The 15113-nt window shown below is 37.1% G+C and overlaps 1 protein-coding gene across 2 annotated transcripts in view; it reads left to right on the top strand.

The window, feature by feature from the left end:
- Vamp7 (vesicle associated membrane protein 7) overlaps positions 1 to 9887 on the top strand; it is a 43768-nt gene extending 33881 nt beyond the window's left edge. For both annotated transcript variants that reach the window (XM_074064477.1, XM_074064476.1), the window contains exons 7-8: positions 5055 to 5147; positions 8147 to 9887. In XM_074064477.1, the coding sequence (XP_073920578.1) occupies positions 5055 to 5147; positions 8147 to 8215 (162 nt within the window). In that variant the 3' untranslated portion in view covers positions 8216 to 9887. The remainder of the gene's footprint in view (positions 1 to 5054; positions 5148 to 8146) is intronic.
- The last annotated feature ends 5226 nt before the right edge of the window (positions 9888 to 15113 follow it).

Raw genomic sequence — 15113 nt, 5'->3', positions numbered from 1 at the left:
CTGTGTCCCAAAATTTCTAGTAAGTTATGTTTTAATTTTCATTTGATTCCAGGAATTTTTTGCTTTCTGCCCTTATTTTTTGACTACTTGCTATTCAGTCAGTTGTATGTTGTGCAGTCTCTATGTGTTTGAATGTTTTCTGCAGTTTCTTTTGTTGTTGATTTCTAGTTTTCTTTCATTGTTGTCTGTTAAAGGAAGTTATTTCAATTTTATTGTATTTTTATGTCCTAACATATCTATTTTGGAGAAAATTCCATGGACTGCTAAGAAGCATATGCATTATGTGATTATTGGTAGGGATATTCTGTAGATGTCTTTGAAGTCCATTTTATCTCTATCGTCACTAAATCCTGAAGGTTTTTTGTTGCTTTTTTGGGAGGAATGTCTCAAAATCTTCTTTGTCTATTCTGAGTTATTTTGGTTTGAAGTCTACTTTGTCAGATATTAGTATAGCTACTCCTGCTTGCTTTTGGGCTGTGTTTACTTAGAATATCTTCTTGATTCATTTCACTTTAAACTTGTGTTTGTCCTTGCCTGTGAGGTGTATTTCTTGAAGGCAACAAATAGTCGCATATGTTTTTTAACATGTGCAATGCCATGTCTTTTGATTGGAGAATTGAGACCTTTGATAGGTACAGTTATTATTGAAAGGTATGTAATAATTTCTGTCTTTTTGTTGTTTTTGTAGCATTTGATTCTTTCCTAATCCTCATTTGCTAATCTGCTCATCTAGAGAAGATTTATTCTTTCTCATGTTTTCATTGTTGTGTTTATCTTCCTCTTCTGTGTGTAGGATTTAAGTATCTTCTTCAGTGCTGGTTTAGTGGTCACAAATTCCTTTTGTTTTTGTATATTGTGCAAGATTTTTATTTCTCTTTTAATTGTGAAGGATAGCTTTGCTGGATACAATAATCTAGGTTGATAGTTTTCTTTCAGGGCTTAAAAAACATTCCTTGCTTTCCTTGTTTTTAGTGTTTCTTTAGAGAAATCTCTCACTCTGATTGGTTTGCCTTTATATGCAACTTGTTGCTTTCAATATTCCTTCTTTTGTGTATTTAATGTTTTTAACTTTCATGTCTTGGAAAGGTTATTTTCTAATCTTGTCTGTTTGGCATCCTTAAAACCTCCTGTACCTGGATGACCAACTATTTCTCAAGATCGGGAGAATTTTCTATTATTTTATTGCATGTATTTTTTATGTCTTTAGCTTGCACCTCCTCTTCTATACTCATGGTTTGTAGATTTGGTCTTTTCATGGTGTTTTAGAGGGCTTGTATTCTGTTCTTACTTTCTTATTTTTTCTTTATCTTTGTCTGAATATTCTTAGTTCCTCTACCTTATCTTCAAACCCTTATATTCCAGTTTCACTTTGATCCATTTTACTTGTGAGACTTTCAACCGGGTTTTAATTTGAGTTATTTAGTTTTTATTTGCAGAATTTTGATTGGATGCTTTTTTTAGGATTTCTGTGTCTTTATTGAAGTCCCCTTTCATATCCTGAATTGTCTTCTTTATTTCATTCAGCTGCTTATATTCTGTTTGAATTCATGAATGTGTTTATATATGTCCTTTTTAATTTTGCCAATCATTCTTATCATCATTCTTTTGAATTCATTGTTTGAGATTTTACCCGGTTCAATATCATTCAAGTTTTTTATTGTGGGGTTGTTATCTTTTGTAGCAGTCATGTTTGCTATGTTTTTTCATGTCTTGTGTTTCTCTTTAGGGATTTGTACATCTGAGGTCAAGTCATTGGTTGGAGATTTTAATCACCTGTAGTCTTTCAGTTGAAGTGTTCTCTACTTTCTGGTTGTACTGGATAGTGGCAAGGTTGATGGGCAGTTTCTCAGTATTGTACTTTGGGTATAACTCAGCAGTAACAAGTTCAGCAATTCAAAACCAGAGCAGATAGTTAAGGAAGTAAAGAACCATTGGAAACCTCATTTACACCCCTGATAAGTTTATATATAACAGAGATTAAGAGTCATGTAGAGTATGCTAGGATTTCAGAAAATATTTAAAGGTATAGGAGTTAAGAATGAAGAAGTAAAAAGAAAGAGGGTAGTAAGGAAAAAGGAAGATACATTTAAAAATTGAATACCTAGAAGCAGAGACTAGAACACTAGTTCCCAGGGGCCTGGCGGGTAATGGGCAGATATTGATTGATGTGATTTTAAGCATTCTCACCACATGCATAAAAAGAAACTGTGAAGTGATGGATATGTTACTTACCTTGATTGTAGTAGTCATTTCCCAGTGTATACATATTCTGAAAATCCATTGTACACCTTGAATGTATACAATTTTTACTTTTCAATTATACCTCAAAGCAGAAAAAAATAAAGTTTAAACACATAAAAACTTGGAGGTCTGAAATGTTACTGGGAGTTGGGAAGTATGTGCCTTCTTTCAGTATTCTTGCCACTTACCAGGTGTGTCTTGTTACTCTTGCAATTCTAAGTCAGTCTTGCTTTGGGGATCTACTACTAGTTCCATGATTATTCATTCATCTAGTTTTATGTATTCTCTCCTTTTATAACTGCTAATAAGTGTTGAAATCAGGAACATAGTAATCACTTGTTAAATATTTGGTGATTGTATAAATAGATCCTTGATTTGCTTGATGAGTTTTCCATGCATCTTATGTGTCCATTCATAAGTTATATTATAGACATCTTGATATGCTTTTTGAGAGTATCTATCAAGTTGTTTCCACAGAAGCTGCTCTTAGCCATTTGGCTATTTATAATTTTAAAAAATTATGCCAATTTATTAAGAAACATATGTCTCATATTATCTAAGATTTCTTTTTTCATGTCCCCTAATTTATGATTTTGTTTAAAATCAGTGTTTTCTGTGTGAAGATATGTTATGGTTTAAATATGAAATATCCCCACAGGCTAGGTCTCCAGCTAGTAGTGCTAATTTGGGAGGCTCTGGAAACTTTGGAAGTGAGGTCTAGCTGGAGGAAGTAGGTAACTGGAAGCAGGTCCTTTGGGGTACCTTGTCTCTGGCCTCTTCCTGTCTCTCTTTCTCTGCTTCCTATCCTCTGTGAGGTGACCATGCTCTGCCACAAGCTCCCACTGTCGTGATGTTCTCCCAAGTGAGTAGGGCCAAACAACCATGGACTGAACTGTCTGAAACCATGAACTAAATCTTTCCTCCTTTAAGTTGCTTTTCTCAGGTATTTGGTAACAGTGATGCAAAAACCTGACTAATACAAGATGCTTATTAGAAATTTATATTATTATTCTGTCTTGTTTTCTTTGTTAGCTTTGTTCCACTAATAGCTATTTTCTCTGATTGCTTACCTTTGTTTCTTTTGCAGTTTTTCTCATATACCCTAGTCAATGCATATATTTAATGTGCATATTTGGGGCCCCTTGTAATCAGTTTTGGTATGTAGAATGTACTCATTTAGTATTTGGGTTTGTGCTTCCACAAGATATCCTGTGCACTCTGCATTAAGTGAAGTCCAAGGGCTGGTGCTCCTGTCACCTATTGTACTACAAAGATTTTGTAAAGAAGGTGGATAGAAATAGGCTTTTTAAAACAGTACTAGGCTTTGAACTCAAGGCCTTGTGATTGCTAGACAGATGCTCTACCATTTCAACTACATCCCCAGCCCTTTTTGCTTCAGTTATTTTTTTAATCGGGTCTTGATTTATGCCTAGGCCAGCCTGGACCATAATCCTATTTATGCTTCCTTTGTAGCTGGGATGACAGGTATGTCCACTGTGCCCAGCTTTCATTAGTTGAGATGGAATCTCACAAACTTTTTTACCTGGGCTGGCTTCTAAAAGCGAACCTCCTGATCTCTGCCTCCCATGTAGCTGGGATTACAGGTGTGAATCTCTGCGCCTGGCTGGGAATTGAGTTTTTAAAGACAGCGTATTGAAGTATAACACATATATAGAAAAGCTTACCAACTATAAGTGTATAGCTTGTTGTATTTTGAGTGTTTGTTCACATGTGGAACCAACACCCGGATTAAGGATTAGACTATGACCAGCACCAGAAGCTCCCTTCTACCCTTTTCTAGTCACTCCTACCCTCTAAGGGTGACCACTGTCCTGACTTCTCCTTATATGTTAAGAAACTGTAGCATTTACTCTATTAATGTTGATTTTCTATTGCTCAAAACTATGTGAAATTCATCCATAGTGTGTAGATTAATTGCATAGATATATTAGTAGATTGTTACTTTATTTATTTATTTTTTTGGTGGTATTGGGCTTGGAATAAGGACCTCATACTTGTAGGCAAGTACTCTACCACTTGAGTCACATCTCCAATTCCTATATTATTAATTTTAATTGTTGTATAGGACATCATTATGCAACTGTATTATAATTTACATATTGTATGGTTTGTGGACATGGGGTTTTCAGTTGGAGGTATTAAAAATAGTGCCGTTAAAAATATTTTTGTATGTGGATCTTGGAACTTGTATATGGGTATATGCCTAGGATGGAATTATTAAGTTGTTTTGATATTTGTTTGTTTGCCTATTTGTTTTAAACTGCTTGTGTTCTGATAGGAATAGTTCAGTAGATAATGTGAAATTTGTTATGCAAAAGAAAATGGATAACTGAAAGAATGAAGACCTGTGGGTTTTTGGCCCTTACACAAGTAAACACCTATCTTCCTATGAAGAGCAACACATTTTACGGCTCAAATTCCTAAGATTATACTGGAAAGAGTAGGCTAATATGTTTGCAGCCAACTAGCTTAGCCTTTCTTATTGGAAACACTAGTAGAAAGACTCATTTCTGGTGCTTAACACCATGTACATTGCTACAGTGAAGAATAAAAAGAAGTGAAGCATTCAGTGGTCTCATACTGTTCGTGATAGACCTAGCAGTTACCCTGCTGTAGGTAAGTAGTGATTATGAATGGCTAATCTCTACTTGTAAAGAGAAGAGAAGGGTAAAGGACATCAGGACTTAAGCAGAATTCATGAAATTTTATGCTTTAAAATTTTAGCAGGGTATTGCTACAAATAATTCATGCAATCAGTGCCAAGAATTAAACAATTGATTATTGTTTTCTAGTCTGTTACCTTCAAAACTACCAGCAGAAATCTTGCCCGAGCCATGTGTATGAAGAACATCAAGCTCACTATCATTATCATCATCGTATCTATTGTAAGTTTTTGTCCTTTTAGTGTGCAAAAATTTTAGGTGCTAGAATTCTTAATGATTAACTGTCTTAAATGAGCTACAGATAGCCAAACAGCAATGACTCATGCCTGTAATCCTAGCTTCTTGGGAGACTGAGATTGGGAGCATTGTGTATCTGGGCCAGCTTGGGCAAAAAGTTAGATAGATCCCATCTCAACAGTAAAAAAAACTGGGTTTGGTGGGCACATGCCTGTCATCCCAGCTATGGTGGGAGAATCGTGGTCTAGGCTGGCCTGGGTAAAAAGTGAGACCCTATATCAAAAATAACCAGCTCAAGCTGTAGAATGCCTTTCTTGCAAGTGTGAACCTGTGAGTTCAAACCCCAGTACCAAAAAAAAGAAAGAGCTACATACATCTTTTAATGTTGGAACACATTACTAGGAAGTGGCTTTTCTATTCCATCACTGTGAAATATTGTCTCCACTTAAATCCCTCTTCCCTGTTGAGAATTCTTATATGTAATGAGCTATATAAAACCGACATCATAAAACTAGTTATTTTTTGAGACAGGATCTTGCTTTGTTACCTGGGCTGGTCTAGAACTCCTAGGCTCTAGTGGTCCTTTTGCCTCAGCCTCCCAAGTGCTGGGATTATAGGCACACACCACCATTCTTGACTAGTATAACTATTTTTAATAGAAAAATGATTTCTGTTTATATGTAAGGAGTTTATTTTCCTTTAAAAATTAAATATGTATTTTTAAATTTTTTACTTTCTACTGCCCAGCACAGTGGCTTACAGAGCCTCTCATCCCAGCTACTTGGGAGCCAGCCCAGGCCAAAAATTAGTGAGACCCCATTTCAAGGCAAAAAGCTGAGCATGTTGGCAGTCACCTATTATTCCAGCTATGTGTGAAGTTTAAGTATGAGGATCATGGTCTAGGCTGGCCGGGGCAAAAAACACAAGATGCCACCTAAAAATAACTAAAGCAAAAAGTGCTATGGATGCAACTCAGGTGGTGGAGTGCATGCCTACCAAGAGATCCTGAGTTCAAATGCCAGTACTGCCAAAAAGCTAATTTCTAGTATGACAAATGATGATACTTACAATCCCCCTTAAAGAATTCTTTGGAATTCTCAGTAGTTTTAAAAATGTAAAGATGTGCTGGAGAAGCCAGATGTTGTCATGCACTGCTATAATGCCAGCACTTGGGAGGCTGAGGCAAGAGGATTGTGAGTTCAATCTGTCTCAAACAAACAAACAAAAAAGAAATGAAAGAAAATAAAGGGCTGAGAATGTAGCTCAGTGGTAGAGTGCTTGCCTAGCATGTATGAGGCCTTGGTTTCCATTCCCAACACTGCAAAAAACAACAAGAACAAAAAATAGAAATAGGTCCTTAATCAAAAGTTTGAACACCACTTGTAAAGATAGAGGGTCTTACCCTGGGATATTTCATGGCTAGGTAAAAGTACCTTTCCTCCCCATCCTCCAGTCATTTGCAGAAGCCCAAAGTTATCTCTGAATAGATAATTCCAGCTCTGTTTCACTTCTCCACAACCTCTCCTTGAAAGTTTTGAACATTAGACAGCTGGACTTGTCTAAGAGAAAAGAGGAGTGATAGGTTTATAGATTATACTGGAAATAGTTGCATTTGTCTCTGTTTCTTTGCTTTGGATCCTCGGGTATCACATTTTAGGCTCCTGAGCTTAGCTTCTTCCTCCTTCTTTGGTCTGCAAGTTTAGATTGCTTCATGCAGTTGTATTATTAAGTTCACATTTTAATTAATTAAGAGATAGGGTCTGACATTTTATCCAGGCTGTCCTTGTCACAATCCTCCTATTTTATGCCCACTCTATCCGAGATGACAGGCACCAAGGTGCCTACCAGGTGTGTACCACCAAGCCCAGTTTTTTCCCATAGAAATGGGGTTTTGTGAATCACGATCCTCTCAATTTCACCGTCCACATAGGCTGGAATGACAGGTGCACACCACTGCACCCAGCTGTTGATTGACATGGGGTCTTATAAACTTTTTTGTCTGGGCTGGCCTCAAACTGCAATCCTCCTGATTTTACCTTCCCAAGTAGCTAGGATTGTAAGTGCCACTGGCACTTGGCATCAGATTATATTTATTGATTACAATATACATGTAGACATGCAGAGCACTGCTGTAAGTCCAGTCCAATCTTTGCTAAAAGGTGTTTTCACCTAACAATACTGTATTTCAGCTTGACAAAGCCTCATATTACAGCTGTGGCAAATAGTCACCTTTATATCAAAGTAGTAAATTTTCTATTTGGGGAATATGCTTTGCTCACTTGTGTGGCATTCCTACCTGCATTTTCCCCCTAGCATGTGAGTAGTGAAATCAGTCATTTTAATATCTCAAAAAGTTCTGGGCTGAGGATGTAGCTCAGTTGTAGAGCATTTAAACTAGCATGTGCAATGCCCTGAGTTAAAACAAACAAAACAAAACAAAACAAAAACCCTCAAAAAGTTGTAATGTAAAATAAAATGACAAATAGTTCAGTGTACCTAAAGTATACCATTTAAATCTACTTGTCAGATTGTAATAATGTTAGCAAGTAGATAATTTTAAGGTATTATAATTAAGAATTGCAATACTGGAATTGAAAAACTAGCATATCAGTCATAGAACCAGTAGTTTTTCATTGTTCTATCTTCAGTTTATCTTTGATTTGTTAATCAGAATTATTGTTTGAGTTGTTTGTTATATAGGCTATGTAGATGTAGTCTCTACTCATGCTTGTTCATATATTAATAATGAAAAATAAAATTAAAATGTAAAATCTAAAAATATAGTTAATAAATCATACTTAAAGGGAATCGTAGTTATTTGATTTTTATCACATGTTAATGATGCATCAGTAGAGTTGCTCATGTAGCCTTGATACTACTCTAATGGAACTGTTTTCTTTAATATGTTTTACTATCCTTTATATATTATTTTTGAGCATATGATAGATTTAAGAAAATAAAAATTGCCTTCCTTCTCCTTCCAGGTGTTCATCTATATCATTGTATCATCTCTCTGTGGTGGATTTACATGGCCAAGGTGTGTGAAGAAATAGAGAAGTTATCATTAACCAAGGATATCAGAAAAAGGAGTTAAAAGCAATCTATGTGACTCAGGCTTTTCACTACTTACAGAAAGTGTCTGCCAGTCACTTCAACCCTCTCTTTACTTTTTCTTTTTTAAATCTTGTTCTATGCCTTCAGATTTATCTTTGTCCTGTCAAACAATTTATTCACATTGAACCATTCATTATAATGGTAGCTTTGAAAAGGCTTTTGTTTGTTTCTTTGGTTTGTTAACTAGTATCATCTACTTTGAAAAACATTTTTGGTTTTAATTGCACAAAAGTAATCCAGGTGGAAAGTATCAGTCTTATGACCTGTCTATTAAAACTACATAGGAACTTTGTATGTGCACACAAACATATTCAGGAGGAAGATAGTATTACTAACATCTCATCTTAATGTTTTTTGTTATGGAAGAGTTTTAGGTGCTTCAAAACAATATAAATGGTGAATAGTTGTTATTTAGGGAATTGTAATTAATTCGTTGGTGCTGCTTATTTACAGGAGCCCAGACACATAAAGTATTAAACATTTTAATTTTAATCAGATATGGAGCATTTTGCTAGCCTATTAGAAGCACACAGAATTATCCTTGTCCTCCTAGCATTTACTTTTGGGAATAAAATTCACTGTACTATTCACTGGATAGTTTGGTATCTTCTGTTTCCCCATTGTATTTTATTTAAGACGATTATTGAAATATTGCTGAAGGTTGTGGGGTTTTGCACATTCCTTTTTCTTCTGTAGATATTTGGGGCAAATGTATTATTAATAGATGGGGAATAAAGGAGTGGAGGTAAATAACTGACTCACCAAAGAAAAATAAGGGAACCACAGTGAATGTGCTGTCATTTTAGCTGTATAAAGGGAGGTAGTAATGGGAACATTTTCCATTCTGGGAAAAGCCCAGAGTGAATACATTTAAAATTCAGCTACAGAGTTTGGATTTGATTCCTGTTGAATAATAGCTTGAGTATCCTTTGTGACTTAATAAATTCTGTAATTTGCATAGTTTTGAAGAATTCTTTTTTTGAAACCTGAAAGAGAATACACAGTATGATGTATAAAAACAATACAAAATAGGGTAATACACATTTACTGCAGTGTAAGAAAATTGTACTGTAATAATAGTGTTTCAGCTACTTTATCATCTGTTAGCTAATAATATGTTTCTAAAAGAAGCACATCTGTTGCCCTAGATCTCTAATTGCATTTATTTATCAGTAAGTGCCATTAAATGGAAAATATATTGCATTTTACTCTTTTCCCAGTGAAAGAACAAGTTCAGTATTTAGAACCTAGCCACTTCCATGTGCCTTGAATATATATATATATATATATATATATATATATATATATATATATATGTATTCCTATAATCAGGCTCATAGTACCTCTTCTTACATGGAAAACATTCAATTCATGCTATGTGATTTATGCCCATGGGAGCCCTTTATGATCATTCATAGCACAAATGTTTTTCTAGTCTTCTTTATCAACACTAATCTCTTTTAATTGTGTTTGGATTTCTTGTTGGAATATACAATTTGTGCCAGTAAAACATTTGGCATTCTTAATAATTTCTGAGTGTTTTTGACCCAAACAAAAATGCTTAAACCTTCTCTTTCTTACACCCACCTGAATAAAATTGATACGCATGTTTTAGTGATTGATTACTTAAGTATTCCTTAGTCTATTTATGTATCAGAATGCTTTTTAAAACTCATGTCTCATTGTAAGTGATGGACAAACTGAAGACATTAATAAAATTTAAGAGTACTACACTGAAATCCTTGTTTTAGAAGTTCGTAGTCTAATTTCATCTGATGACATTTAACTATAGTGTATAAAACAAAAGGATTTTATTTATGCAGAAGATATGTTAAGAAATGCTATCTGATTCCTTTCAGTAAATACCTATAGTATTGTGTCAGTTGTGTAGAATTCACTCAAAACCAAAAGACAAAAGAACTAAAAAATATGTAGGCAATGCTGAAACAGTGTAAAGATTGTGAAATGATCACACAACCTCAACAATTATCATCCTTAGCCAATGAATTAGAGAAAAAACAGAAAAAGAATACAGAGATTGCCATTCCACAATTTTGAAAATAAATTTGTCTATAATTGAATGACTGGGGGCAGTGGGCATAGCTCATTGGTAGAGCACTTGTCTAGCATGTGCAATGCCCTGGATTCAATCTTCAGCACCACAAAAAATAAATAAAACTGGTACTGAAAGAGATGGTTTAAAGGAAGATAAAAGGTGGGAGAGAAAAATTCACTATTGCAAACAGTAGGAAAAAAAGAAAAAGGGGAAGAGATCAAATATACAAAAAGCTAGGCCAGAGTTCAGAAAGGATCCAATATGGTGACTGGAACACAGCCTTCTGACCTCTGTGATCCAGGGACTTTGATAAGAAGCTGGAGACTTGCTTGATCGAGGTAAAACACCAGGGAGAGCTGAAACATCAGCACTCTGAACCCCTAGCTCGTGGGAGGCCTATTCACACCACCATATACTAAAAGACTAGCAGGCGCTGCACACTAAGCCTCGCCCCATAGGCCCGTGGAGCCGCTGCTCCATATAATGTGGGATTTCTGATCCTCTGGCCCTGCTCCTTTGCCCAGCCAGGGCCGTGCTACCCCAAACTTCCACCCCTCAGAACCGCAAGATCTCTGTGGGACGAGTCCTTAAGGCCAGGGATCCACAGACATTTTTGATCTCCGCCAGGCCCCCTGCCCCAAGCCTGCACAGCCCTGCAGGAGCTCTGTTTCACTGGGCACACCCCCCAGCCCTGGATCTCTGCTTTGCCAGCCACGCCCCCAGGGCCTGCCATGCTGGAGATACAAACACACACATTTCCCTTCCACTGAGCCATGACCCCAAGGCGGGCACAGCCCTGCAAGATCTCTGCTCTGCCAGTACACGCCCCCAAGGCCTGCTGCGCTGGAGATACAAACATGCACAATCTCCCTTCTGCTGGGCCACCACCCCAATGCCGGCACAGCCCTGCAAGATCTCTGCTGGGCCACGCCCCCAAGGCCTGCACAGTCCTGCACAATATTCACTCTGCAAGCCTGTGCCCCTTAGGCCTGCCAAGCCAGGGACCCACACACGCATGATCTCCGTTCTGCTGGACCTGTCAAGCCAGGGATCCACAGACACGCAGGATCTCCACTCTGCTAGCCTGTGTCCTTCAGGCACACCAAGCCCATGCTCCAAAGGCCCGCTACTTCACCTCAGCTAAAGGCCTCCACCTGAAGGCCTGTGGGCCCCCCACCCATTGTCCACTTGCCACAGGAAGGCTCCAAACCTACCTAAGAGACACACAGAGAGGTCTGGATGCTAAAGAAGTAGCATCAGAACAACTAAGACTGAAATTCTACTGTTCCAGAACTGGTGATTTTTTTTTAATTTTAATTTTAATTTTTTTCCCTTCTTTAAGGGATTCGCTGCCTGGTTTACTGTTTGATCATCCACCATCTCTACCATTTTTTTCTCTTTTCCTCACTACTCTATTCCTTTTATCTTTCCATCTCTCTCTCTCTTTTTTTATCCTTCTTTCTTGGTTTTGTTAGTATCAATATTGTTACCCAGCCAATACTAAATTACACATAGTTCACGGGTAGAAACGTTACCTAGTGGAAATATGATAAGAATAAAAAGGGAAGGAAACCATTCCCCCCCTCCAAAAAATAAAGTACTATAGGATTTAGAGTGAAATGTAGAAAACGGATACCCAGACCTATACTCCAACAAAACAAAGATAAGCTACACCAAGGAACCCAAGAAAGCCCACAAGAACACCCTGAAAGAAGAAATCCTACAAGTAATTAATGAGAATTTCATAGAGATGTTACTAGACATGGTCAACCAAAACGTGCAGGAGGCACTCAAGAAATTCCAAGAGGACAAAAATAAAGAATATGAGAAAACACAAAAACCAATAAATGAAATCATAGAAGACCTAATAAACTCCAAACTGAAACTGAGACCACCATAAACAGAGAGATAAATGAATTAAGGTCAAAAATTGACAATATTAAAGAGGAAGTAACCCATGATATGGAAAACCTCAGAAAAAAGAATGAAACAGAAATACAAAACAAAATGGAAGGCCATTGCAGCAGAATAGAACAAACAGAAGACAGAATCTCAGAACTTGAGGATGAAATGGTAATTAAAGGAAAAACTGAAGAACTATTAGTTAAACAACTCAAGACCTGTGAAAAGAAAATGCTGACTCCATCAAAAGACTAAACCTGAGAATCATGGGCATTGAAAGAGGAGAAGAGGTGCAAGCAAAAGGAATGTGTAATATATTCAACAAAATAATAACAGAAAACTTCCCAAATCTAGAGAAAACTATGTCCATTCAGGTACTGGAAGCCTCCAGAACACCAAACAGACCTGACCAAAATAGAACTACTCCACGACATATTATCATTAAAACAACAAGTTCAGAAACTAGAGAAAGAATATTGAAGGCTGTAAGAGAGAAAAAACAAATAACATACAAAGGCAAACATATCAAAATCACATCAGACTTCTCAACAAAAACGTTAAAAGCAAGAAGCTCATGGAGTGAGGTATTCCAAGCACTGAATGAAAATAACTTTTACCCTAGGATACTCTACCCAGCAAAATGATCATTCAAAATAGATGGAACAATAAAAGTCTTCCATGATAAGCAGAAACTAAAACAACATATGACCACCAAACCACCATTACAAAAGATTCTCCAAGGAATTCTGCACACAGAAAATGAAAGCAAACAAAACCATGAAAGGGTAGGCAATACCAAACCACAGGAGAAGAAAAGGCAAGAAAGCAAAGAATAACACTGATTCAGCTACACACCATCAAACCCTTAATTAACAAGACAACTACATGACGGGGATCACCATGTATTTATCAATACAAACACTGAATGTTAATGGACTAAATTCCCCATCAAAAGACACTGATTGGCAAACTGGATTAAAAAGGAAGATCCAACAATCTGCTGCCTACAGGAGACCCACCTCATCGACAGAAATAAGCACTGGCTGAGAGTGAAAGGCTGGAAGAAGGTTTACCAAGCCAATGGTCCCTCAAAACAGGCATGGATAGCAATACTTATCTCTGACAAAGTAGACTTCAAACCTACTTTGATCAAACGAGATAAAGAAGGACACTTCATACCAATAAAAGGGGAAATACACCAAAGGGAAATAAGAATTATCAACCTATATGGACCCAACATCAAATCACCCCATTTCATCAAACATACTCTGAAGGATCTAAAAACATATATAAACTCCAACACAGTGTTAGTGGGAGACTTTAATACCCCCCTATCACCAATAGATAGGTCATCCCAACAAAAAACCAATAAAGAAATCCTAGAACTAAATCACACCATAGATCAAATGGACCTAGCTGATGTCTACAGAATATTTCATCCAACTTCTGCACAATATACATTCTTCTCAGCAGCCCATGGAACTTTTTCCAAAATTGATCATATCTTAGGGCACAAAGCAAGCCTCAGCAAATATTAAAAAATAGAAATAATCCCATGCATTCTGTCTGACCACAATGCATTAAAACTAGAAATCAACAATAAAAAATACAAAACAATTGGAAGCTGAACAACACATTACTCAATGATGAATGGGTCACTGATGAAATAAAAGAGGAAATTAAAAGGTTCCTGGAAGTTAATGAAAATGAAAACATGACCTACCTGAACCTATGGGACACAGCAAAGGCAGTCCTAAGAGGAAAGTTTATAGCCATGAGTGCATATATCAAAAGGACAGAAAGATCTCAAATCAATGACCTAACACTACAGCTGAAACTCCTAGAAAAACAAGAATAAACAAACCCCAAAACAAGGAGAAGGAAAGAAATAATTAAGATAAGGGCTGAACACCACCAATAACAGGTGTTGGCGAGGATGCGGGGAAAAAGGAACCCTCTTACACTGTTGGTGGGAATGTAGACTAGTACAACCACTCTGGAAAAAAATTTGGAGGCTACTTAAAAAGCTGGATATCGATCTACCATTTGATCCAGCAATACCACTTTTGGGGATATACCCAAAAGAATGTTACTCCAGAGGCACCTGCACATCCATGTTTATTGTGGCACTATTCACAATAGCCAAGTTATGGAAACAGCCAAGATGCCCCAGCACTGACGAATGGATTAAGAAAATGTGGTATCTATACACAATGGAATTTTATGCAGCCATGAAGAAGAACGAAATGTTATCATTTGCTGGTAAATGGATGGAATTGGAGAACATCATTCTGAGTGAGGTTAGCCTGCCCCAAAAGACCAAAAATCGTATGTTCTCCCTCATATGTGGACATTAGATCAAGGGCAAACACAACAAGGGGATTGGACTATGAGCACATGATAAAAGCGAGAGCACACAAGGAAGGGGTGAGGATAGGTAAGACACCTAAAAAACTAGCTAGCATTTGTTGCCCTTAACGCAGAGCAACTAAAGTAGATACCTTAAAGCAACTGAGGCCAATAGGAAAAGGGGAACAAGTACTAGAGAAAAGGTTAGATCAAAAAGAATTAACCTAGAAGGTAACACCCACGCACAGGAAATCAATGTGAGTCAATGCCCTGTATAGCTATCCTTATCTCAACCAGCAAAAACCCTTGTTCCTTCCTACTATTGCTTATACTCTCTCTACAACAAAATTAGAAATAAGGGCAAAATAGTTTCTGCTGGGTATTGAGGGGGGAGGGAGAGGGAGGGGGTGGAGTGGGTGGTACCAAGTCGGCTTCATCCCAGAGATGCAGGGGTGGTTCAACATACACAAATCTATAAATGCAATACGGCACATCAATAGAAGCAAAGACAAAAACCACTTGATCATCTC

Source organism: Castor canadensis, chromosome X, assembly GCF_047511655.1.
Source record: "Castor canadensis chromosome X, mCasCan1.hap1v2, whole genome shotgun sequence".
Lineage (NCBI taxonomy): Eukaryota > Metazoa > Chordata > Mammalia > Rodentia > Castoridae > Castor > Castor canadensis.
This window is presented reverse-complemented; position numbering and strand designations above follow the sequence as displayed.